Source organism: Botrytis cinerea, chromosome 14 (genome assembly GCF_000143535.2).
Source record: "Botrytis cinerea B05.10 chromosome 14, complete sequence".
Lineage (NCBI taxonomy): Eukaryota > Fungi > Ascomycota > Leotiomycetes > Helotiales > Sclerotiniaceae > Botrytis > Botrytis cinerea.
Window position 1 is genome coordinate 561,687 of NC_037323.1, and position 25,814 is coordinate 587,500.

At 40.1% G+C, this 25,814-nt stretch overlaps 3 protein-coding genes across 4 annotated transcripts; 2 read left to right on the plus strand and 1 right to left on the minus strand.

Annotated features, from left to right (window-relative positions):
• Positions 1–62: 62 nt before the first annotated feature.
• BCIN_14g01260 (hypothetical protein) lies at positions 63–2,348 on the plus strand. The gene is made up of 6 exons (XM_001552815.2): positions 63–945; positions 998–1,344; positions 1,402–1,489; positions 1,546–1,711; positions 1,766–1,964; positions 2,030–2,348. Exons 1-6 carry the CDS (start codon positions 450–452, stop codon positions 2,267–2,269), a joined length of 1,536 nt encoding a protein of 511 aa, XP_001552865.1. The 5' UTR covers positions 63–449; the 3' UTR covers positions 2,270–2,348.
• Positions 2,349–3,878: 1,530 nt separating this feature from the next.
• Positions 3,879–6,298, plus strand: BCIN_14g01270 (hypothetical protein). 2 transcript variants are annotated; one of them, XM_001552814.2, is made up of 2 exons: positions 3,879–4,618; positions 4,681–6,298. In XM_001552814.2, the coding sequence occupies exons 1-2, from the start codon at positions 4,419–4,421 to the stop codon at positions 6,053–6,055; spliced, it is 1,575 nt and encodes a 524-aa protein (XP_001552864.1). In that variant the 5' UTR covers positions 3,879–4,418; the 3' UTR covers positions 6,056–6,298. The 2 variants fall into 2 exon arrangements, with proteins under 2 accessions (XP_001552864.1, XP_024552824.1); XM_024697010.1 differs by having other exon boundaries at positions 3,879–6,298.
• Positions 6,299–15,997: 9,699 nt separating this feature from the next.
• On the minus strand, positions 15,998–24,578 carry Bcpks11. The gene is made up of 4 exons (XM_024697011.1): positions 23,778–24,578; positions 23,612–23,698; positions 17,453–23,539; positions 15,998–17,383 (listed from the first exon to the last, which is right to left on the minus strand). The coding sequence occupies exons 1-4, from the start codon at positions 24,051–24,053 to the stop codon at positions 16,196–16,198; spliced, it is 7,638 nt and encodes a 2,545-aa protein (XP_024552825.1). The 5' UTR covers positions 24,054–24,578; the 3' UTR covers positions 15,998–16,195.
• Positions 24,579–25,814: the final 1,236 nt, after the last annotated feature.

The window sequence follows — 25,814 nt, forward strand, 5'->3', positions numbered from 1 at the left end:
TAGACTGCATGTACTAGTAAGCGCTAAAACCCTGGGTATTGTAGTATATCTGTCAGCTTACCGGAACAAGGATCACGTAACCGCTAAAACACTGGGTATTGCAATATATCTGTTAGCTTACCAGGACAAAGATCACGTAACCACTAAAGCCCTAGGTGTTGTATCTGTCCAGGGTGGGGAGGAGGGGGTCGCAGTTTTCGACAGAAGTGACGAGTTGTACGGGATGTAAACTGCATTGCTGCATTGCAGCAACACCACTAGGGGATCGACATGATCCTTCGCTTCGAGTCTACACTCCACCACCATACGAAACCGAGATGAATGTGGAAGAGAGATTCGGAGAGTTTAATTTCTGATGAATAGTTTGCTTGCTCTATTTCAGTATTGTTGCTGTCAAGCTCCTTGAAGTTTGAGGCTTGCGACAAGACCTCCAAGTATTGACTTCACCAATGTCCGCTACAAACTCATCTAGACACTTTCAAGTGCTCCTGCGTCATGTCAGGAAGTCTGCTTTGGCTCTTCCATCAATTTCTCATACGCTTCAAGCGGTACCATGCTACAGCTCCCGACAAGCTCCCGCTGCAGCAGCCTTCAGCACTTCTGCCCTAACCCGCAACCTAGAGCAATCGCCGCTGGGAAGTACCAGTGAGCCCAGTGCTCTTCTTCATCCGATTTTAAAGACAGCGCCGCTTAACGTTGTGGCGGCCAAGGGTACAACTGTGACGTTCTTCAATGGCAAAAAGATGGAGGATACGACTTGTGGTGCAGCAGTAGCCTGCATTGGCTACGATAATGAGAGGGTTAAAACTTCCATGATTAAGCAAATGGATAAATTTTCTTATTCAAATTCAATGTTTTATGGGCATCAAGTTGGTGAAGAACTGGCTGCGGAGCTCATCAGGGGTACTAACGGGGAGATGTCAAAGGTATACCTGATGTGCTCTGGTATGTTATCACACTTGTTCCAAGTCAGACGTGACGTCTAACAAAACTTTAGGAGCTGAAGCCATGGAGGCAGCCATGAAGATGGCAAGACAGTATTACATGGAGCTGAACCCAAAACAGCCCCAGCGTACGAACTTCATAGCGCGCGAAGGGTCTTTCCACGGCGCAACTCTTGGGTCGCTTTCGATGAGTGGTCATGTCGGACGGCGGAAGCTCTTTGAGGGCATGCTGTTCGACAACATTCACCGTGTCTCGGCCGCCAACGAGTATCGTGGAAAGGCTGATGGCCAGACAACGGAGGATTACGTGCAGAAATTGGCAGATGAGCTGGATTTAAAGTTCCAGGAGATTGGGCCTGATACTGTTTGTGCATTTGTTGCTGAGCCTGTTGTTGGGGCGGTAAGTATATTTGTTGTCCGGATGTTCATGCTCTTGGCTAATTTCGTTGCATGAAAGACACTTGGCACAGTCTCTGCGCCTGCTGGCTATTTCAAAGCTATGAAGAAAATATGCGAAAAGTACGGGGCGCTTCTCATTCTGGACGGTGAGTATCTACTGATAAAATTTGAGCCTCTGCTCGAGATTACTGATCATGAACAGAGGTCATGTGCGGGATGGGTCGTTGTGGATCACTTCATGAGTGGGAGCAAGAGGGCGTCGTCCCAGATATTCAGACCGTTGCCAAAGGTCTAGCAGGTGGTTTCGCACCAATGGCTGCCATGTTTATCAACCATCGTGTGTCAGATGCGTTGATAGCTGGAACTGGGTAAGTCGCGATAGTCTGTATATACTGAACTCTCAAAACTAACGTCCGCACTAGCGTTTTTGCACACGCACATACTTATCAAGGACACCCCGTGGGATGTGCTGCTGCACTAGAAGTTCAGCGAATCGTAAGAGAAGACAATCTCGTCGAGAATGTCCGCGAGAACGGCGAATATCTGGGCAAGCTTCTACATGAGCAACTGGATGATCACCCCTACGTTGGTAACGTTAGAGGCAGAGGCTTCTTCTGGTCGGTAAGTTAATCACCCAGTGAGAAAGTTGTTGCAGTTTTGGAAGATGTAAGCTGATAGATATGAAGCTGGAATTTGTGGCCTGTAAGAAGACGAAAGAGCCGTTCCCGTCATCGACAGGAATATCGAAGAAAGTTCATTTAACAGCGTTCGACGATGTAGGCATCAGCTTCTACCCGGGAATGGGTACCAAGGACGGTGTGACTGGAGATCACGCATGGATAGCACCTGCTTACACGAGCACAAAGTATGACATTGAGAGGATAGTTTCCAAGGTCAAAGAGTCGGTAATCCTAGCCCTCGGGTAGATTTATAGGTGAGAAATTCGAAGCTCTATAGATCCAAGCATAAATCAAGGCACTCTGTGATAGTAGAATCCGTGGTTGACGAAATGGCCGCTTTGTTAGTATAAGAAAATATTCAATAATTTTATAATGTATTGAAAAAAGCATTTTTAAAATATTGATTAGATGTATAATTTCTTTATAAACTATTAGAAAATTTTACTCCAAAGGGACTTAATGAAATTCTTGAATTTTAGGTTAAAATAATTAATAGTTTATTTTCATTAAATTCGATTAGTAATTGAATTTAATATAAATATATAAATTAGATTTATATAATATGTATACTTTTATAATATATTCTATAGTAATAATCTCATATAGCAACATTCTATATATTAATATATCAAATGTCAGAAATATAACTAAAATAATCCCCAATAACATTTTTGATATTTCAATCTCTAATTTTTTTTTCAAAAAAAAAAATTATCATTTCAGTATTTTTTATTTTTTTCATTTCTTAAATATAAAAAATAATTTTTTTAATATAGATATTTTTCTTTTTACTTCAAAAAATCAAGATTTCTTTTGAGAAAAATAAAAAAAATAAAAAAGTTGAAAAATTATAGATTTTAAAAAATTAAAAGAAAGAAGAACAAGAAATAAAAGATTTGAAGAAAAAAAATTATAGAAAAAATTAAAGAAATAAAAAATAATTAGATTTGAATTTTCTCATTTAAAACTAAAATAGTAATATTTTATATTAAAACTAGAGTAACAACATTTTTAAAATCAAAATAATCTGAAATAGTATATATTAAACCCCAGATAGCACTTCTAATATTTAATATATTAATATATAGAATATTGCTATATGAGGTTATTATTGTATATTCTATATAATATAGTATAATAATAAAGTCTCTAATTAAAGGATTAAAAAAAGTGATATAAATATTTTATTTTTATTTTTCTTTTTCTTTTTCTTCAAGTTTTCGACTAATACCTTTCATTCACTTTATAACTTTCATACTTACATCTTCCTTTCTTTTAACTTTTATATTCACTTCCCTTCTATTAATTTTTTCTACAATTCTAATATTCATCAAATTCTGAAATCTTTAAAGCCCTTTAGAACCCTCATTTTCTTTTTTCTTATTAAAAGTTAATATTAAATGAGTTTCATTTAGAGTAGCAAATATTTATCAATAATGAAATAGTTATTCCATTACTAATGAAGATATATATTATAATTATAATATATATAATAGAATTTGTATAGAGATTTATATTGAATTTCTTTTCATCGAAAATATTAACTTTTCCACCACAGAGGCAACACAGCATCCCTCTCCTAAATCCCTCCAATTCACATATACTAAATCTTCGAAAAACTTCATTGATGCGTTCCTTATTCGCCGGCGACGATTGCAAGCCGATAGTCATTACTTCTTCTGTAAGATGTCTTAGCTAAACTATAAAAGTCAATAATAAACCTATCAAAAGAGAATAAAAAATACTGATTGGATTGATAACCATTGCATTTTTCAAAAGTAACCTCTTAGCGTTGCTTGGATAGCGAAATGCCGTCGTTTTAGTGCTATAAAATTATGGTCTTTTACATGAAATTGGTGTGCTTTCAATGGTTTTGCCTCTGAACTATTGACTCTCCAATGATAATATGCACCATTGCGTTTTACGACCTGCCTGAAGCCAGTTGGGCAGCTCGACGGCAAAAGTACGGGCCTACAGTTACTCCTTGTCTTATATTCGCTTACATCCTAAACTGCATTAATGCCATCAGCTACGGCGAGAATATTCTTCAAAAATGGGTCGGCAAACCGAAGGATCCGGAACCATACTAATGAGGGTCGTCAGCATAAGAAATTTTAGATTGTCATGCATAAATAGCTACAAGGGCTAGGATAACAATCGTGCCCATATCAGAGCAGCTGCGGTGTGTATAAGGATCGGATCGACCGCCCTTCTCTTTAATGATTGTTGATACAGACCTCTCAAACGGCATTATCTCCGCACATGTGACAAGTAGTGCCTTTCAAACATTAAATTGAATTGAAAGCAAACTTCATTTCTCTTCTTTGTCCAAAATTTGTTTTTACATAAACCCGAGCTGTAATTCTGTCTATACACACCCGCGACGAGGTTCAGGATGGCCATTGTCGAGACACTCACAAGTAACGCGACCGCAATTGCGACGGCGTTAGTTGGCGGTGCGCTTCTCTTTTTATGGCGCCTCTCTAATGTGCAGCTCGATGTACGAGAGCCGCCAATCTTGAAACCCACAATTCCTATTATCGGCCATGTGTTGGATATGTTCACGTTGTCACATGCCTTCTTCACGAAGACCTAGTATGTGGTAGACTCTCGTGATATCTCTTGCTGTCACTAGATTGAAGACTGACACGTCTCAGCAAACAAGCTGAAGGGAGAGAAGCTTATACGCTTCCCATGATGGGTGGGAAAGTTTATTTCGTAGCTTCGCCTGAACTAGTCAATGCGATGATCAAGTCGCGATCCCTGAGCTTCGACCCTGTTCTTCGTTCCACAATTGCTAAGCTATTCACAATTTCGAAGGAGGGGGTACGCAAATACGTGGATCCGAGTATTGGCTTGGAGACGCGTTGGACCAAGAACTTCTACGGCTGCTTGAATGGGGTTCAACTCAAGGAGATTAATAAAGCTGTGCTTACTGATGTATTCCGTCAGCTCGACGAATTGCCGGACGAAGTCAATGTAGATGACAGTTGGTTGTGGCTCCGCGACAAACTATCGTTTGCTTCTACCGCGGCGATGTTGGGGAGAGATAACCCATTCTGTGCCCATCCTTCGCTCGTCGACGATTATTGGTACGTCGACAACAAACTGGTACATTTCGCTTTGGGTCCAGCACCTTGGATGACTGCACCCAGTGCATGGATGGCCCGTAATCGCATTCATCATGCCCTTATCCAATACACAAAGGAGAAGAAGCACGATGCGGATGACGTTTCGGCGCTTTGGAAAGGCTCGTACGATCTTCTTCACGAGTTCGGATTCTCGGAAAGCGACATAGCAGCCTTTCTCCAAGCAACGCTTCAGGCCGCGCTTTTCAACACAATCCCTACATTTAATTGGTATTTTGTTCACATCTGGAGTGATCCGTCGCTGGTGTTTCGGTTACGAGAGGAGGTATCGGGCGTTGTTGCGGAAAGCTTGGAGCTACGCGGTGACGGGAAGCGCGAGATGACGATGAATATGGCAAAAATCGAGGAGCGTTGCCCGCTCCTTGTCGCTGCTTTTCACGAGAACTTGCGTACAGTCGCAGAGGGGGCTTTCAACCGCGTGGTTATGGAAGACACTATCATTTCCAACGGAAAAGGTGGTCAAGAGTACCTTTTGAAGAAAGGTAATAATTTGATGGCTTCGCAAAGTATCATCCATGTCTCGGAGGAACATTGGGGGTCCCAGGCTGGTGGTTTCGATCCGACGAGATTTAGCAAGGACACTGGTGTGCCTGGAGAATCAGAATCGCACATAAAGCCAGGCACCTACGTGCCTTTCGGCGGCGGGAAACATCTTTGTCCCGGCCGACATTTCGCCTCCATGGAGATTTGGGGAATGATGATTGCTTTGTTGCTCAGTTTCGACATTACTGACGCGGAAGGAAGAACGCTAACCGTTCCAGAAAGAACGATGCCAACGATGACATCTGGTATTGGTAGACCAGTCGCTGGAACTGATTTGCGCCTGAAATTATCACGACGAAAAGACTGGAATAATATCACTTGGAAAGTTGATATGGCCTAATCCTCAAAGGACTTAACAACCTGGGGATTTCGCTGGATCCATCATGTGAGGGTCTGCTGCTCGTGACCCCGGTGGAAGATTAACCAGCTGATTGTGACTTGTGTAGCCGTATTAGATCATATAATAATCCAGATGGGTACTACCGGTGTTTCGATCGGATATCTTCAAACAATTAGGACGAGGTGACCACCCGTAATTATCAGCATAGCTTAGGTTGGGATTGGGTATAAATTAACGTGCCTATATAGCTAATCTGCCTGAATACCGTCTAAACTAAAGAAATTATCAACTTCTATAACATGAAGGTCAAATTGATAGGTTGTAATAAGTCTGCCTTGATTATGTTCTATGAAAGCTGATTATATGCGGACACGTGACCACAAATTCAAACATTAACCGATATCCCTACATCTTGCACAACCTCAAATTCACTATTATTACAATTTCAATATTTAATAATAATTAGAATTTGTAAGATATTGGATTGAAATCTTAAAACACTTATAATATAATATAATATTATTATATTCAATTATAAAATAATTAAGTTTTAAATCTTATTAATATTATAATTGCCTAGCCACTCCTAGTCCTAGTTTTCACTCTCTTCTCTTTATTTATTGAAATATCAACTGCTCTATTGTGAGACTGAAAACACGTGACTTCAGGGTTACGTGTTACCAGCATTTAGTATTTATAGCTTCTCTTCTGTAGACTAAAATAATCATCGAATTTCCCACCTTCCAAAGTTGTCTCTTGAAGAATTGAGTGCCTAACTCTTACAGCCTTCCTTACTTCGTTATCGCGATGTAGTGATTCACCCCATTTTACTATATATAGCCACTTGCTCCAAGCTTGATATATGCGAAGGCTTTTCTTATGTGATCATTACCACCTTCTACTCCTTTACACTATTATCTAAAAGCTCTTTAACTTTTTGAAATACTAAATCTAATATAGAAAAAGACTTTGAAAAGCTTTTAGTCTTTTTAATAAATAAATTCAATACTTTTAAAAACTTTCTTAATATATTATTTAAAACTCTATAAAATTTAATAATCAATTTTCTTCTATTTAATTTTCTCTTTGTTTCTAAATACTTCTTTTATTTTTTAAGTTTCTTTTCAATTTTCTTTAGATTTTTAACTTTCTTCTCCTATTGAATATTAAGCTGTTTAATAGATTAATATATTTTAATTTTCAAAATAATATTAAAAGAATATAAATGTATTTTATTTGTGTTACGGGAACTACCTCTAGGATCACATAGAAGTATCTAGAAATCTCTCGAAGTAATTTAAACTAGACTTCAAATAGGAATTCAATAAGATTATAATTGATTGCAATTCTCATAACTATAATAATAAAACTAATAATTGTTTTTAAGTACAAAGTTCTACATTGTAATAAAACCCCTTCCTTATATAAACCTTCATATTGAAATCAACCGATAAATCGATTGGCAAATCGATCGACAAATCGATCAGCTTTTGATTATATGATATTTGTCCCGTAATTCCTATTATCCTAACTTATCCTTTTGTTCTGGAATCTAATCTTTTGGGATATTATTAATCCTAGTGAAGTCTTTTTGCTTATTATATTCTATCTTTCCTAGGATCTACTATCCTGGGAACTATATTCTAGGTTTCTAGGGTATCCTATAACTAATACTATATATATACCTGAGGCTTTCCTTGGGTGCCTAGTGTCCCCCGGTATACTGCAGCTGAATCACTGAGGCCTATAATACCATTATAGCCTATACGTTGGTGATTCTACAGCCTGTTACTAATCCGTTGTAACACTATCCCCTTCTTAGTCTAGTGCTTGTTCTAAGCATTTATATTAGTATATCTTCCCTTTTGTTTACTTAAATGATTGTAATGTTTTCTTTTTCAATATGCTTTTTATACAAACAGTTTTTATTTACAATATTCTTAACTTGATTTGCCGCATCAAGCGTTTTGATACTAAAAGAGATTCTTACGATTTGTACATCAAATCCAATCGTCGTTGTATTATTAACAATAATTTATCACAACATTATACCAAGTATATCCATCACAAAAAAGATCGTTGCCATCCTAAATCAGAGATACCTACAAATTATAAATCTTTGAAGCGATAGTAGGAGCTACTGTACTTGAAAGAAGAAAAGGCTTTCGCTTAGTTACAAAAGATTAATACCCGGATTCTTTGATTGCGCAAGCAATAAGAATTTCTTTGCAAGTATGAAAAGAAGATGATTTGTTGAGATCTTCGTATGCTAGAAAAGCTTAATCTAGTTGAAGAGAATAAAAGATTGGAAAAGGAAAAATTAAAAAAGGAACGTGCAAAGAAAGAAACAACAACCACTATTACTATATTTACTCCTAATAATTCTTCTTTTGATTTCTTCGACCCCTCATTACCTTTATTGTTTGATATAGAGCTTGAGGCTTTGTTGGCAGATGTGGGTACTTCAGGTGGAATGCTTGTAGTTTCTCAGGGCAGCTGAGATCTTCCTTGAGTTCCCATGTGTTTTCTGAATGTGGGTAGTCTAACCATTTGATCAAATACTTGATCTTGTTTTTGATGTATTTGTAGTCTAGTATTGTTTCGATATTGTATATGGTGTTTGGGTTGATTGGTTCAATTTCTGTAAATGGCGTATTTGGCGCTTTTGGTGGTGTTGGTTCGAGTAAGGATATATGGAATACTGAATGGATATTCATTATATCTGATAATTTCAATCGATAATTAATTATTCCTATTACCTTATCAATTTTGAATAATCCTAGTTTCCTATAATCGAATTTATTGCTTAGTCTTTTGGTTTCGATATTTCATTGTAGCAAATAAACTTTATCCCTCTCTTTAAACATAGGTTTCATATTATATTTCGTATTATAGTATGCTGCTGTTTTAAAAGATATGAATCTTAGATCAAGAGCCAGTTGCTCTTGGAGATCTTTCAACTGTTCGATTTGTACTATCGCTGATTCGGCATTAACTTCTTATAGTATCGGGATTTTATATGTTTATAAATTAAACCCAAAATTAGCTCATACTGAGGTGATTTTTGTGATTTCCGTTTCCGATATATTATATGCGAATTGTACTATAGGTAATAGTTCTACCTAATTGTCTTATCAATAATTTATATAGCATCTAAGATATGCTTTTATTATCTAATTGGTCCTCTTTGTTTGACTATCTGTTTATGGGTGGAAAAATGTTGATAGCTTTCTTTTGATATTTATAAATACTAATAAGGTAATCCAGAATTTTAAGGTAAAGAGCTTATCTCGATCTGAGATTATTTTATTTGGTACTTCGTGTATACTTATTATAACCCTTAGGAATATATATACTAATTGCTCAGTATTCTATATTTCCTTGAATAATATTATATATACAAATTTCGTTAGTCTATCTATTATATTAAATATCGCATCGTATTCAATTTCTATAATAGGATCCTTTGAGAATGGTAATTTGATTACAAAATTCTATATAATAGATTTCCATAACTGAGAAGGCATGTCTAGAATTTGGAACTGATTATACGGAGTATGTTGTAATGATTTGTTTTGTATACAAATATTACAATTTCCAATAACTTTTTCAACTATTGTTTTTATTTGTGAGAAGTAATTGATTTCCTGTATTCTTGTAAATGTCCTTGCAATTCCTTAATATCTATATGCCGGCAATCTATATTATTCCATCACAAATTCCTTGGTTATTTGATTCGGAATGTATACTTTTCTATAAAAGTATATGGTATCATTTTCTATAATGAATTTTGGTTCTATTATCTTATGTATGTATATGGCAATAGCATCCTTGTTGTAATGTAATTGGATCTATTTCCTGAAGTGGTTGTCTTCCAATAGGTGTATTGCTGCAAGCTGTGGTGTATTATAAATCAATAATTCGCCGTCTTTTTTGAATATAACATATAATTCGTACGTTTTGTTTTCTTGATATTCTGATTTTCAATTAAGAGTATCGGCTCTAGCATTTTCTGATCCTTTGACATATAAAATTCTAAAATTGTAATTGGTTATGATCTCCGATTATCTGATTTGTTGTTTATTTAATTACTTCATTATAATGAAGTAAATCAAATTCTTATAATCTATATATACTTGTATTGTGTATTTCGATTCTTCCAAATATACTCACCATTCTCTAAATACATCAACTATTGCTAATAATTCTTTATCATATATCTCATAATTTAATTCAGCTAGTAATAGTTTTCGGAAGTAGAATGCGATTGACTGGTATTTTCCATTTTAGCCTGGTTGGCTTAGAACTACTCCTATAGCGAAATCCGAAGAGTCCGTCTCCACTATGATTTCTTTCTCTGAATCAAAAGTCAATAGTATTAGTTCTTCTGCTATTGCTTGTTTGAGCGTATCGAATGACTTTTGTGCTTTGGCAGTCCATTCAAAGCTTCCTTGATCTTTTCTGGTTAACGTGGTCAAGGGTGTAGTAATCCCTGAATAACCCTTAATGAATCTTCTATAGAAGTTGACAAACCCTAGAAAGGATTGTACTTCCTTGATTGTGGTTGGCTGCTTTCATTCGAGCATTGCCTTAACCTTATCTTTGCTTATCTTGAGCCCTTAACTTGATACAATAAATCCCAAGAATTCTATCTCTGTGATATAGAATTTGTATTTGTTTGATTTGTATAACAAGTCTGCTTTAGATAGACTTTCAAGGATATTGCCAACATTCTTAATGTGTTGAACCTTATTGTTTGAATATATTAGAATGTCGTTCAAGTAGCAAATACAACAAGTATCCAAATATTGTAATAACACATTGTTCATAAACTTTATAAAAGTAGCTGGTGTATTGGTTAGTTTGAATGGCATAACTTAGTATTTGTATAGCCTGTATCTTATTTTGAAAGCGGTTTTCCATTCTTCGCCTTTCTTCATTTTAATCAAATGATAACCATTACATAGGTTCATCTTGGTAAATATCATAGCTCCGTTTAATCGATCTCTTAATTCCATAGCTAATGGAAATGGATATCGATCCTTTTTAGTAAGTGCATTAAGCTTTCTATAATCTACAACTAGTCTATTGGGTTCATCCTTTTTGGGTACTCATATAATTGGACTAACCACTTGGGACGCGGATTCCCTGATCCATCCCTTAGCTAAATTGTTGTCGATATACTCTCTGAACCTCTTTAATTTATCGGCTGATATTGAATAAATTGGGGTATACACAGGCATCTTGCCTTCCTTCAATATTATCTCATAATCCCATAACTTGTATTCCGGTAAAGCCTTATAGATCCCTAGTTTTTTAAAAATATATTCATATTTCTTATACTATTCTGATATCGTAGACCTTTCTTTTGTCTCGATTGCGATTTCATACCATATCATTGACTTCTACATTTATAAAGGAGGTATACTGGCCTTCGCTTTTAATAAAGGACCCTAAACTAGGTATCCTACGTCACCAATATTGTTCGCATTCAATTTTCCTTAATGTATATTACATCTCACAAACGCCTTTAGTGTATCCCTATAACCACTTTTGTATTGATCAAATGTCACAACTCCTTGTACCCAATCTATTTTCGGATTATATGCCTTTAACCATGGCATTCCTAAGATGATCTGTTGTTGGCCCAATGGCACAACATCAAGCTGTATAACCTCTGTATGTTGGGTTATACCCATTCGTATTGAAATTGTCTCCTACGAAATCTTTCCGTCAGACCCTGCTAGCTATCCATCAACTAACTACAATCGATAGGGGTATTGTTTCATTTGAAATAGTATTTCCAAGTACCTTGCAGCTTCTGATACAATAAAATTTCCTGTAGCCCCTGAGTCTATCATGGCTAATTGTATGTATCCGTTTATCTAAACCTTACAGTATATCTGTCCTGCCTATCCCATAGCATTTAACTACTGGATAATTTTGTGAACTTTTTACAAAGTTATATTGGAAATTAAATCCTTGTATATTACATTATTCTGATGGTTCTTCATCTTTCTCTTCTTAAGAAACCATCCGGTTGTTTTTTTATCTGATCGATGGATTCCGCAGAATTCATTATAGCAAGCTGTCCAGCTCATCATGGCATGGTCTGCTTCTGCCTCATCCTAATGACTTTCTTCTATCATAAAGGATATTAGGGTTCTGTAATACTCTTGCTTTTATAAGTCTATTACATTCATACCCTCTTGATTTCGTAGTAATTCCTTTAGTAATTGCTGGAATTCCTTAATGGTGAAAGTCTCAGTATTTTCGGATTTAGTTGGGTTTTCTGGGATTGTAAAGGTAGCGTTAAGTTAGCCTTTGCCGAACTTAGGTTTGAAGTTGCCCCTTTTTCCTCCTGTCTTCTTGCTTCGGCAGTCTGCTGCTCGATGCCCTGCTTTTCCACATTCAAAGCATAAGTTGTTTTCTCGTCTTCGTCTCTTTTCTGAGTCATCGTTCCCGTTTGTGTAGTGCGTGGCGTCTAATTCCATGGGGTCTCCGTATCTCTGTGGATTGTAACGTGGTCTACCCTCATTCTTGCAGTAACATCCTTGCTTCTGATTTCCTTGGGGTTTGTATGATCTCTGGCTTTGTCGATATCTGTAAAGACGATCATCTGATTCGATGGAGTCCTGAATTAGATCATTCAGATCTATACTCTCGACAGATCTTTCTAATTCCAATCTGACTTCTGGTTTGAGTCCCTTGCGGTAGTAACTCATGATAGCGATTTCGTCCCACTTGGTTGTTCCAGCATATCTTCGAAATTCCATAGCATATTTCAATACTGATCCTGTCTGCTTGAGATTGAAGATCTTATCTTCCGCTATCTCTAACTCGTTGGAATTTCCGAAGATTCTACAAATCTCTATCTTAAATCCTTCAAAACTATTGAAGATTGTTCGGGTGGGTTGCATGCGATTCTTATCATCATGCTCGAAATAGTCGCGCAAATATGGTTGAATCCATTTGGTTGCTTCACCTCGGAGGTATAATGCAGCCCATATGCTTTTGGATTCCTTAGTAGTGAACTTGTCCTCATTGAATCGGAAGTAGATCTCAAATTGTAAAAGGAAAGTATCGAGCTCTTGTTGATTACCTTGGTATTTGTCTGGTAAGGCAATCTTAAGTGTTTTGTTGATAGTGATCTCCTTTGGGGTGTCGATCATCTCGATGTCGTTGGTATCTCTGGTAGACTGACCTGTGGCGGTGGCTCTGGATGCCATATTAGCGGTTGGTTATCGAATCGGTACTTAAAGCAGAAATGATGCTCAAAGTGTTACGGGAGCTGCCTCTAGAGTCACATAGAAGTATCTAGAGATCTCTCGAGGTGGTTTAAACTAGACTTCAAGTAGGAATTCAATAAGATTATAACTGATTACAATTCTCGTAACTATAATAATGAAACTAATGATTGTTCTTGAACACAAAGCTCTACATTGTAATGAAACCCCTTCCTTATATAAACCTTCGTACTGAAATCGACCGACAAATCGACCGACAAGTCGATCGACAAGTCGATCGGCTTTTGATTACATAACACTTGTCCCATAATTCCTATTGTCCTAGCTTGTCTTTTTGTTCTGGGGTCTAATCCCCTAAAACATTACTAATCCTAATAAAATCTTCTTGCTTATTGTATTCTATCTTTCCTAGGACCTACTATCCTGGGAACTATATTCTAGGTTTCTAGGGTATCCTATAACTAATACTATATATATGCCTAAGGCTTTCCTTGGGTGCCTAGTGTCCCCTGGTATACTGCAGCTGAATCACTAAGGCCTATAATACCATTATAGCCTATACGTTGGTGATTCTACAGCCTATTACTAATCCGTCGTAACAATTTGCCTTTTCTCCTAATTGATTTAATCTATTAAATCGATTCCTTTTTTCCTTTTTCTTTTTCTTTTTTAAAATTTCTTTCAATCCCTTTATTTTATATAATTGAATACTAATTTGAATTATATTAATGAAAACAACTTTAAAAAGCTTCAAAATAATCTTATAATTATTTTAATACTAAAACTTTAATTTGAGCTTATAAAAAGCTTTTGTATTTATCGTAGATCGAAAGTATATAAAGGGTGAATATATATATATAATATATATATATATAAGATGAAAGCATACTCGAGTAAATAATTAAAAGATTATATAAATAGTGTAATACATAATTTTGATTGAAAAATTATATAAGATTAACTTTCTTATTTTATAATTTAAAAGATTAAATCTCTTTTTATACTTATTCGCTTAAAATCAGCTTTCTTTATTTAAAATCCCTTTCCTAATTCAATCATTCTTTAAATAAAGAATCTATTATTTCTTTCATTCTTTCGAAATAAAAATTAAATGATTAACTATTATTTTATCGATTTTATTTAATCGATTTATATAGCTTTCAATCTTTCATTATTAAATTATAATTATAAAAAAATCATTTTTATAATAACTATTATATAAAATTAGATTTCTAAGAATTGATTAGAAATTCTTATTATATATATAAATGATTATAATATTTTTTTAAAAAAATCAAATTATATTAATAAATAAAGAAAGTGCATGGTTACACACAAACGAATTTTATATATATTTTGAGATAAGCCATATAATGATATAGGCCACATGCTGATAAACTACGTCATAATAAATTTTAATAGAATATATCTTTAATAATTAGTTTATATTTTTTCAAAAGATTATACATTAAATTAAAATTATTCTATAACAATTTAATCTTTTCATTAATCGAAATAATCCTATTCTAATATCAGTACATTACTTATATCAGAAAAGGTTTCATGAATCTATAAACATAAAAATGACCTATTGTAGAAATATAATATAATCATATAATATATAGAAAAAATTTCCATTTGGTTTGCTTTTACGAATCCCTAAAGTAGTTTTTTCTTCGAGATGCAAAGGAAGTAGGGAACGCAAGTCTCAAAGCTTATAAAAAACATTAAAAATAATAAGTAATACCTAGTTTCTAAATCAAATGTATATAATTGATTATGTGTTCTATGGATTTAAATCGATATGTTATAAAGGATCTCACCGTAAGCCGAATCACATAATAAATGATTATATATTAGAGCGTGAAGGAGCTATTGCGCTCCATAGCGCTCCAGTAGGAAACGAAGGTCTATACAAAGAATGGCATTCCCTTATAATGTAGAGCTTCGTACTCAAGAATAATCATTACTTTCATAATATAGTTACGGGAATTGAAACCAGTTAGCAACCTTATTGAATTCCCATTTGAATTCTAGTCTAAACCACCTCAAGAGATCTCTGGTCACTTTCATGTGACCTAGAGGCAGCTCCTGCAACACGATACGATATTCGTTAATAAAAATAAAACTATACTTTTTCATATACTATGATAATAGAAAGTTCTTCAAACAAGATGGCTATTTAGGGATTATAAGGATTGGAAAGACTGGATTGGTCTTATGAAAACAATGATTTTAAGAGCTGATATATAGAAATGTATAAAATCTGATATTTTTACTCTAATTTTACTACGTTTAGTTAACCTGTTATACTAAAGCTGGTGAAAATACATTCAATGATAGAAACAAACCAAGATATAATATTTAGTATATTAAATATAAGTGAAAAAGCAAAGTTATAGTGCCTATAGAAAATTTCGAGTACAAATGCAAAACTTATAAGAAATTGAAATTGACTATTACCGATTTATTTAGTAGAAACATTTTAATCTATATCTTAAGTAAATAAATAATTTATATAGTTAAGCAGAGTAGATCTTCACATGCATTTGATAATTTGATAATTACTAGGAGAATAATATAGCATACTATAGTAAAAGTTCATAAGGAAAGCTATTTGAGAACTGATACTATAAGTGGCCTTAGGTATTTATAATATTCAAAATTTAATCTATTCCACTTCGTTTGAATCCTATCAGAATCACGGATATTTTTGTATGATCTATATATACAAAAATATCCATTTTAAGAAAGCTTAATAAGAATCAAGAATGATATTGAATATACTAGGAACAACCCAAAAACCTCAAGCATGAAGTCACATGTATGTAGTCTAACATAACAGTAATATAGCAGATCAATCAACACAACTTTCGTATACCCACCCACTTTTTCATTCTTCTTTAGCTTCCTCAACATCTTTCTTCTCCTCCTCCGTCTCCTCCGACTTCACCTTGACAAGTCTAGATCCCTTGGTCACAATCTCGGCCAACTCATTGATGCTGCTAGTATTCCACATGACCAAAAGAGGCAGGTTGACTTGTAGATAGGCACCGATCCAGTTTCTCAACTCGACACCGACCAGCGAGTCTAGACCATACGAGTCCAAACTCCGAGCAGGAATAATGTCGCTGGCGTCTATGGCGAGGATGGTTGCTAATTGCTTGACAATGGCCTTGCAGACGATATCCTGGGCCTCATGGAACGTCGTTGCAGCCTGAAGCACGAAGCCAACATTGTCAGCACCACTACCAACTGCCTTGCTGCCGGCCTGACTCTCCGATCCAAAAATTTGGGCAAGCCTCTTGTCATTTGACCATCGCGCTTCTCCAAGGCCGCGTTCCGTACCGTTGGGCAGTATGCCGAGCGATGACTGGGTGTATTCCGTCTTGTATTGAATAACGTCGGCGAGATGGGATAAGAACTCGGAAATGGCAACGCTGCCAAGTCCGTTTTTTCGGAGGTTGACAGCGACATCTGGATTCTCACTGACGTAGCCGGCTTCGACAATGGCGCCGATATTAATTGCATAAGCCGGCAGGCCCAGTCGCCGGCGGTAGCGAGCGATGCCATCCTGGAAGGCGCATGACGAAGCGTAATTGCTTGCTCCAACAGTCCCAACCATGGATACTACCGATGACAGCATAATGAAAAAGTCCATGTCATCGGGCAGAAGCTTGTGCAGGTTCCATGTGCCCTGTACCTTGGGGGCCGTGACTTTGCACCACTGCTCAACCGTCATGTCTTCCAGCAAGACATCATGCAGGACCATGGCAGCTTGGAATAATCCGCGGATCGGGGGCATGGTTTTCTGAATCATGGCCACGGCTTTCTTCAATGATTCCTCCGAACTCACGTCGCACTTTTCGACACGGACCTTGACTCCCATAGATTTTAGTTTGTCCAAGAAGCTCTGAGTATCCGAGTCGGGCTGAGCAGTCCTGGAGAAGATGCAAATATGGCGAGCTCCTTTCTCTGTAGTCCAGTCGACAAGCCGCTTGCCCAGGCCTCCTAAGCCTCCGACCACAATGTAGGTTGCCTCTGGGTTGAGCTGAACGGATGTAGGCTTTGATGGGACAACCTATATTACAAAAGAAATGCCAATCAGTATATGTTATGTATTTTCTGTCTAGTATATCTCGAAACTTACCTGGACCTTAACCTCGGGATCCACGGTCAAGACAACTTTACCCGTGTGTTTTCCAGCTTGAATCAGACGGAACGCAGCTGCCATCTCCGAAATCGAATACTTGATCTGTCGCACATGTTGTACGGCTCCGGAGGCGAAGAGCTTCATCACATCCCCAAGAAGCTGGGAAGCCAGCCACGTCTTGGTCGCAAGAATGTGCGCAAAGTCAACGTAGGTGAAAGTGATGTTATTCAGCAGGAACTCCATGGGCATTAGGGCGTTTTCCATGAGATCTTTGCGCCCAATCTCGACGAACCGACCATGTGCTGCCAGTGTGTTGCACGACTCGCGGAACATTTCTCCTCCGAGAGAATTAAGGACAACGTCCACTCCTTTGCCTTTGGTCATGGCATGGATCTTGTCACGGAAGGCCGTAGTACGGCTGGAGAAGATGTGATCTTTTGGAATGTTAAACTCAGTGTTGAGCAGTTCCACCTTAGCATCGTTTCCGCATGTAACAAATATCTCGGCGCCGAGATGACGTGCTAACATAATCGATGCTTGTCCGACCGCGCCGGCAGCCGAGTGGATGAGGATACTCTCCCCTTTTTGCAGCCTGGCAATAGTGATCAAGCAGTAGTAGACAGTGCACCAGACAAGGGGTATCGAAGCCGCGTCCGCAAAGTCCATATCCTGGGGTATCACATGACAGCACAAGCCGTGGACCATGGGGTAGTTTGTGAATGACTGGGAATACAGAGAGCAGACGCGGTCTCCGGGCTTAAACTTGCTGGTCATGTTGGCTCCCACCTCGAGCACGATACCGCTACAGTCATTGCGCATCTGGGTAATGCCCTCCAGCTGGCCCGAAGCAACCAGAACATCCTTGAAGTTGATGCTGGCGGCGGAAAGCTGCAGCCTAACACAATCGGGATCCACTGGCCCGGAGATTTCGGGATTGTCCGCCCAGCGTAGGGTGTCGAGCACACCTGGAATGCCCAACTCTGCCGACATGGCTCTGTCGTTGAAAAATGGAGCCTCCTCGGAGACCGACCTGCCCAGATCCCGGCTAACGTAGCTGTCCAAGTTCGGCTCCGAACGAACACGGGAAACGTAGAGCTGTCCATCCCTATCCATGTATTCAAGCTCAACTTCGTCGATAGGAAGGCTCATGTCAGCCGTTGGGCTGTTCAGAATGGTTGACAGGGCTTCAACGCCAGCATCCAATCCGCTTTCGAGCTCAAGACTAACTAGGCGTACAGAGACGTACTCATAGCGGATCGATCGACAGAACCCGTAGATCCAGTCACCACTGGGTCGCTGTTCTTTCCCTTTAGCCGTGCACATTACGAACACGATGACCTTAGAGTTAGCGACTCGAGCCTTGATCGACTCGAACAGCGGGCCATCCATATTCCAGGCCACACGCTCGCAGATGTCGGGCATAATGATACTAATCTTGTCTTCGGAGACAGATGGAGAGGCAACACAGGCTTCCACTGAGCGGTCCCAGAGGTTCTTCTGAAGCTTCTCTGTGAAACTCGAGTAAACGCCATCTCCAGAATATGATACAATTTCAACATCCAGCGGCGCTGCCGAAGGGGCCGGAACAGGGACTTCAGACACAAAGACAGAAATGGAGCCGCCATCGGCCACAGGGTAGTCCTCGAAGACCGCTTCATTGTGAACGAAGCCATTCTTTGAAAGTTTCTGGATCCATGCGGAGCGGGAAAGCATAGGCGAGAGGGTCCGGCCCTCGTCGACCCCGGCCCACCAGCCAGCAAGCGAGCCAAAAACAAGACCGTAATGGGGAAGATTCTCGGTAGGCTCCATTAGGATCAACTTACCGCCGGGTCGAAGCAGCGACCTGACGTTTTCCAAGACGACGTCGATACAAGGAGTAGCATGAAGAACGTTGGAAGCGATAAGGACATCGTAGCTGTTGGGCTCAAAGCCGTTTTCCTCGGCTGTTTTCTCGACATTCAAGGTCTTATACTGCATGATGTTTTCAAAGTCAGAAAGCAGCTCTCGTGCGGCCGGGAAAAATCCAGGTGATATATCGGTGAAATCGTACTCGGACGCCAGCACTCTGTTCGGGGCTTGCAGAGCCTGTAGGACGGGCAAGGTGGCTGATCCGGTACCGGCACCAACCTCGATAATCTTCATATTGGGATTCAGACGACCCAGTTCGCCCATGTACGCGGCAATTTGCGCAATACAACGAGCGTTTCCACCTTCCAGGTACAGCCCGCTCAGCAGGTTGTCTTCGTTCAGGATGTCCAGGGGATGAGTAGTTCCTCGCAGAATCTCACTCAAGCGTGGCCCCAGACGGCGCGCGACCTCTGCGGAAACGCTACCATCTTCCTCTCCTGCTTTGAGGAAGACTGGATCAGGCTCCTGGTCAGCGAGTGTCTTCATCCATTTAAACCAGTTGCGCTGGTATCCTTCGGCTACCTCATCTGCCGGTGTGGAGGCCAGGGCACGCTTGACGTAATTCACAGTTAAGGCCTCCAAAGCCTTTATTTCTGGGATGATGGATCTTTCTTCGAGTGACTTTTTGCACAAGTCATCAATGTGCTTCTGGGTAGTCTTGGGCATATAAGTCACCCAGTCCGGAACGTGGCACAAGTCTCGTTTGCGACCTTCGCCGATGGAAACATCTGGCAACTTGGTCGCAACTACTCCCCAGGCCTGCAGAACCATGTTTTCCTCGTTCTGTTTCTCAAAAATGCCAATGTCAAAAGTAAGCGCATTGTCGGTTCGGGTGGCGTGACATGTCACCTCTTGAACCGGCTTGGCCCGGTCTTGCTCGGCTACAATCATCTTCTCGATGAAAGTGGGAACAACGGGGGACTTGTCATTTTCATCAAAGATGAGGACACCCATCATACCGTGGTATAGAACAGCGTCCATGACACCGGGGTGAATGGTGTAGTCTGTCTCAGAGGCACCGGCACCGGGCACAAACGACGAGTCTGCGATACACGACCCGGAAGCGATCTTGATATCAGTCAAGTTGTCAAACGGCGCGCTCCAGTTGACGCCAATATCTCTTGCCCTGTGGTAGAACTGCTTGGCTTGAATGTGGTGGGCGTGCGGTGGCAGCGTGACTCGGGTAGGGACAATACTATCATCCTGGGTGGCAGACTCCGACTTGAGGACAACCTGTACAAGACCGCGGCAATGCTCGGTCCAAATGTCTTCGGCAGATGTGCTGAAGATACGGAACTCTTGCCATAGCTGGGACGACTTCCTCGCCGATACTGCTTGAGGCCGAAGCGACAGGCTGATCTCCAAGTCGGGCTTGTTATTCTCCATGACCAGCGCCTGTGACATGTTGACATTCCGGAGGATAAACCGGTTAATCGTTGCTTGGGGATTCCGCATAGCCGTGTCTTGTCGTGCCGCTTGAAAGACCATGGCGAGATATGCCGTAGCTGGGAAAATGGTCTGCCCCTGGATAATGTGGCCACTCAGCCAGGGGACGTCTTTCAAATTGAGGAAGCAACGCCATCTGGGTTCCTGGGGATTGTTGTCATGGACGAGGCTGCCAAGGAGCTCATGGGGGAGGAATGTACGATGTTTGTAAGCTTTGGATACCCGACTCTCGTGCCAGTACGTCTTGGAGTGGTCGAACGGATAAGGGGGAAGATCCGTCAGGAGTTCAGGGGCCGTTTCGACGAAACCAGCATTGGCCTTCCAAAAGGCGACGGGAAATCTTTCCAAATATAAGGATCGGAGCATCTCCAACAGGCGACGCTGGGCATTTTCCCCGCGCTTTAAAGATCCAGCATAATGAATCTTGGCCGGCTGTCCGGTAAAAGTCCTCAAGGTCTGCTTGATCGGACCTTCCAGCTGGAAGTGGGATCCCAGCTCAAGAAGTAAGTCGACCTTGCGCGTGCCACTTTCTCCAACACAGGTCTTCTTCAAAGCGTCCGTAAAGCGGACAGGCGAAACCAGATTGTGCACCCAGTAGTCCCGGGTGATGGGTTTGTCTGCGTGATCCTCGCCCGTGACAGAGGAGACCATGCTGATATTCGATACAGGAACACCACCGGATAGATCCTTTAGAGCCTCGTGGTACTTTTCAGCAACTTGGAGCATCTGAGGCGAGTGATAGGCAGCTCCCCCGGTACGGAGAATTCGATTCCAGATATCTCGCTCGTCTAATCGCTGCTTTAAGGAGTTAATGACATCTTCATCTCCAGATACTGTCACACTCTCAGGGCTGTTGAAGCAGGCAATGGCTATCCTACTGGAAACAGCAGCACCCATTTGGTCGATGGACTGCTTAACAGTCGTTGCTGATGCCCCGACAGCTATCATGGCGCCGGCCTTGCCCTTGTTTTCCTTTCTCAGATCGCCAGTTAGCCGACCACGGTGATATGCCACCGTCATGGCATCCTCGAACGAGATGGCTTCGGCGCAGTACGCAGCAGCAATCTCGCCGCTAGAATGGCCTATCACAGCGCTCGGAAATACCCCCAGATCCTTGAGGGTGTCCACGAGAGAGATTTGAACCGCCGTTGATATAGGTTGTGCGATACGCGGATCCTCCATTCGGCTCTCTGCGGGCTTCTTGAGTAGCTCCTCAAGCAGGTCCCACGAGCTTCCGCATGCCTTGATGCATGCAGCTGCCCGCTTCATACTGGCCGTGAAAGTTGGCCATGTACCCAGCAGGCTCTGGCCCATTCGAGGATACTGGGCACCTTGGCCGCTGAAAACGAAGCCTATACGAGGGGTAGTCTGGTGGTCGGCACGGGGGATGGCTTCGGTAGACAAACTGGTCAGCTGCGCAACCAGATCATTCAAGTCAGAGGCAATAACTCCGACCCTGTTCGCCATGACAGACCTCCTACTCAGGGTGTACGCAAGGCGGCTCAACAATGTGTCCGCGTCAGGAGAATCCGCCTTGCTCTCGAGATACTTGGCTACTTTTGACGACATATCTTGGCACGACTTCTCGCTGGCAGCGCTGAGAACAAAGAGCCGTTCTTTAGCCCTGGATGCATCTTCAGGCACATGATGATCATAGGTGGTTGAAATCCCATTGTTCTGGCTTGTCGGCTTCACCGTGGCAATCTCCCTGGCAGCGTCTACAACTACGTGGGCGTTAGTTCCGCCGTAGCCGAAACTATTCACCGAAATTCTCTTAAGCGGCCTAGACTCGAGAGTTATCGGGATTCTAAGATTGAGAGCGTCCAAGTCAATCTCCGGGTTCGCCTTCTCAAAATTGACCTGGGGCGGAATCATGTTGTGTTCGAGCATCAAAACGGCCTTGATGAGACCGGTGAGACCGGCTGCGCTCTCAGTATGACCAATATTGGCCTTGAGGGAGCCGATAGGCAGGGGAGAATCCGACTCTCGACCAGCACCGAGAACCTTAGCAATCGCCCGGGCCTCGATGGGATCGCCAACTGCGGTACCTGTCCCGTGGGCCTCGACATAGTCTGCATACGGTACCAGGCCGACCTGAGAATAGGCCTTCTCAATGGCAGCAGATTGCGCTTCAGCACTTGGGACAGTAATTCCGTTTGTTTTTCCATCCTGGTTGGCTACCGAGTTTTGGACAACAGCTCGGATTGGAAAGCCCTGCTTCTGAGCCTGTGAAAGGGGCATAAGGACAACCCCCGAACACCCTTCACCTCTGCCGTAGCCACTGGCCGTTTTGGCGCGGTGGTCAAATGTGAACGACTTGCCTTGTTTAGAGAACATACTTAGCTTGTTTTGATAGCCATATCGCTGCGGGTCGAGCTGAAGATTGACGCCCGCTACGAAGCATTTATCTGTCTCGCCTGCGCGGAGACTGTGTACGGCCTGATGAAGGGCTACCAAACTGGCTGAGCAGCCGGTGTCTAGGGTGAGACTGGGGCCGTGTAGGTTGAAACAGTAGGAAATACGATTGGAGGAAATGGCCGCTCCAACGCCGCTGGCCTGGTAAATAGGCGGAAAGTCGATATCTCTGAGGAGCATCTCCTGGTAGTCCGAGGCCCACTGGCCAACATAGACACCAGTGTTAGACCCTGACAATTGTTCAAGGGTGAGGCCGGCATTTTCAAAAGCCTCATAGGCAATTTCAAGAAGCAGTCTCTGTTGAGGGTCCATGGCCTAAGGTCAAGTAGGGTTAGCTGGTTACTTCCCACGATGGCTTGAGACCACATTGGCAATAGGAATACTCACCGTTGCCTCTATTGGGTTGATTCCAAAGAAGGAGGCATCAAAGGCTTTAATATCATCTTTCAGAAAATGTCCACCGTCTGTACTTGTCTAGAGAGTAGATAGTCAGTTGTAAATTCTGCATAGGGCCAAGGCTAGACTGCTGGGCTGATAGATGATATTTCCTTACCCTTCCGGGCTTGCCCTCGGCAGAGGGATCATGAAAAGCCTCTTGGTTGAATCGATCCTTGGGCACCTTTGACCACGCCGAACGACCCTTAATGAGCAGTTCCCACAGCTTTTGCGTGTCTGATGCGTCTCCAGAGAGCCGACAACTCATGCCTACCACCGCAATAGGCTCCAAATGCCCTCCATGTGCTGCTGTTGGAGAGTCTCCGTTAACAGCCGCACTGCCATTGTTGACCGGGTTGCCATTCGTGACACGCGTCGGGCCTAGTGAGCCCATGATGTTTGAAAAAGAAAAATATAGCCAAAAGGTGAGAGAGCTATGCCCAACTCCAAGAAGAATGCGTCTCCAGATTATAAGTCGAAATCGTAAGCTCTCCTAACATAGTAGGTACGTAACCACCGACGACGTGCCGCCACCAAAGGACTATTCGGGTTGTTCGCCCAGGGTCCAGATCTACTTACGTAGTATTTCTCACATAATCCGGCAGCGATCTACTGCCCAGAGGTTGTTGAAGCTCGGAACCTGCCAAGGATTACTTTAAAATCCTTCTCCATGGAAAGTGATCCTCCTACTATACGAAGTACAGCACGGAAGTTTATTGTAGACTCGATAGAAATGGCTTATAAAGTGGATTTCTGCTCTGTAACTCCCTGTAGCACCCTATAAACAACAAGCAAGAGCCTTTGATTAAGGCTACAGCTTATAATTGGTCAGGTTTTATTGGGGTGTGTGTAAGCGAAACTCAGCTCTACCCGAATAACCGATATCCCTACATCGTGCACGCCCCTGTATCGTGCACACTTTTAAACTCACCTTAATACAATAACTTCAATATTTAATAATTAATGCATTCAATAATATATAAAGCTATAAATTGTCTTAGAGTATAATAAAGTATAACAGATTAGAAAAGAAGATTTAAAACTTCGTTATTTAAACCTTATAGGGATCTTAATCTGTTAGTCTTGTTTTGACTATATAATTCCTCTTTTCTCTTTTATTATTGATTTATTTATTGTTATTATATTAAAGGGTCTTATGACTTCTTTAAAAATTAGATCTATATGCTTAGATCTTTTTGAGGCTTTAAATCTTTTTTAATAGAGGATCCTATTAATTTACAAACTCTTTAAACTTTCTTTTTAGTAACTCTTACAAGTTAACGATCTACCTCTTTTTATATTATCCTCTCTTTAATTTCAATCACTTTCTTTTATTTTCAAACTTTTTTTTTAGTCTTCTTTTATATCTTAGCTTTCTTTTCCTGCGTTATAGCAAATGTTTTCTTTAATCAAATGATTCTAGTTTTTCAATTTGAAAAAGAGAGTATAAAAAAGTACTATCAGTTTCCTCTTCTATGAAATTTAAATATTTAAAATAAATTCTTTTTATTTATTTATTTTTAAAATCACTTTTAGATCTTTTACTTTATATAACTAAATATTAGTTTTAATTATATTAACAAAAACAATTTTAAAAAGCTTCAAATCGATTTCGGGATTCTGATTTCATCGCAATTCTAATTTAAATTAATATAAAGCTTTTAGTATATATAACGTTTTAAATTTATTCTTTATAAACTATATAAATACAAATAGTATAATAAGTTTCCCTAACTTTATATTAAATATAATAGTCTTTTTATGAATTCGTAGAAGTAAACTAAGTAGAAATGTATTTCATATATTATGTAATCATATATCTAAATAATACAAATCAACAATAATTTAAAATAAAGTAGTTTAATACTGTAAAAGAGTAGAAGATAGTAATGATTATATAAGAAAAGCCTTCGCATATATTAATACTAGAGTAAGTAATCATATCTAGTAAAATGAGGTTAATCATTATATCATAGTAGCGAAGTGAGGAAGACAGCAAGAGATAGTTATTCAAACTTTAGAAGTCAATTTGGAAAATGGAAAATTCGATGCTTATTTTAGGTCTACAGAAGAGAAGCTATAAATGCTAAATGTTGTTGGCACGTGACCTGACTATCACGTGCTCTTCACCCTCACAATACCGAATGACCTATAT

Excerpts from the sequence above, each read along its gene's own strand:
- Bcpks11 (XM_024697011.1), bottom strand. The coding sequence starts at position 24,053 with ATGGGCTCACTAGGCCCGACGCGTGTCACGAATGGCAACCCGGTCAAC. Across the intron at positions 23,699-23,777 it reads CCGAGGGCAAGCCCGGAAGG|ACAAGTACAGACGGTGGACA; the intron begins GTAAGGAAATAT and ends TCTACTCTCTAG. Across the intron at positions 23,540-23,611 it reads TCAACCCAATAGAGGCAACG|GCCATGGACCCTCAACAGAG; the intron begins GTGAGTATTCCT and ends ACTTGACCTTAG.
- BCIN_14g01260 (XM_001552815.2), top strand. The coding sequence starts at position 450 with ATGTCCGCTACAAACTCATCTAGACACTTTCAAGTGCTCCTGCGTCAT. Across the intron at positions 946-997 it reads GGTATACCTGATGTGCTCTG|GAGCTGAAGCCATGGAGGCA; the intron begins GTATGTTATCAC and ends ACAAAACTTTAG. Across the intron at positions 1,965-2,029 it reads GCAGAGGCTTCTTCTGGTCG|CTGGAATTTGTGGCCTGTAA; the intron begins GTAAGTTAATCA and ends ATAGATATGAAG.
- BCIN_14g01270 (XM_001552814.2), top strand. The coding sequence starts at position 4,419 with ATGGCCATTGTCGAGACACTCACAAGTAACGCGACCGCAATTGCGACG. Across the intron at positions 4,619-4,680 it reads GCCTTCTTCACGAAGACCTA|CAAACAAGCTGAAGGGAGAG; the intron begins GTATGTGGTAGA and ends GACACGTCTCAG.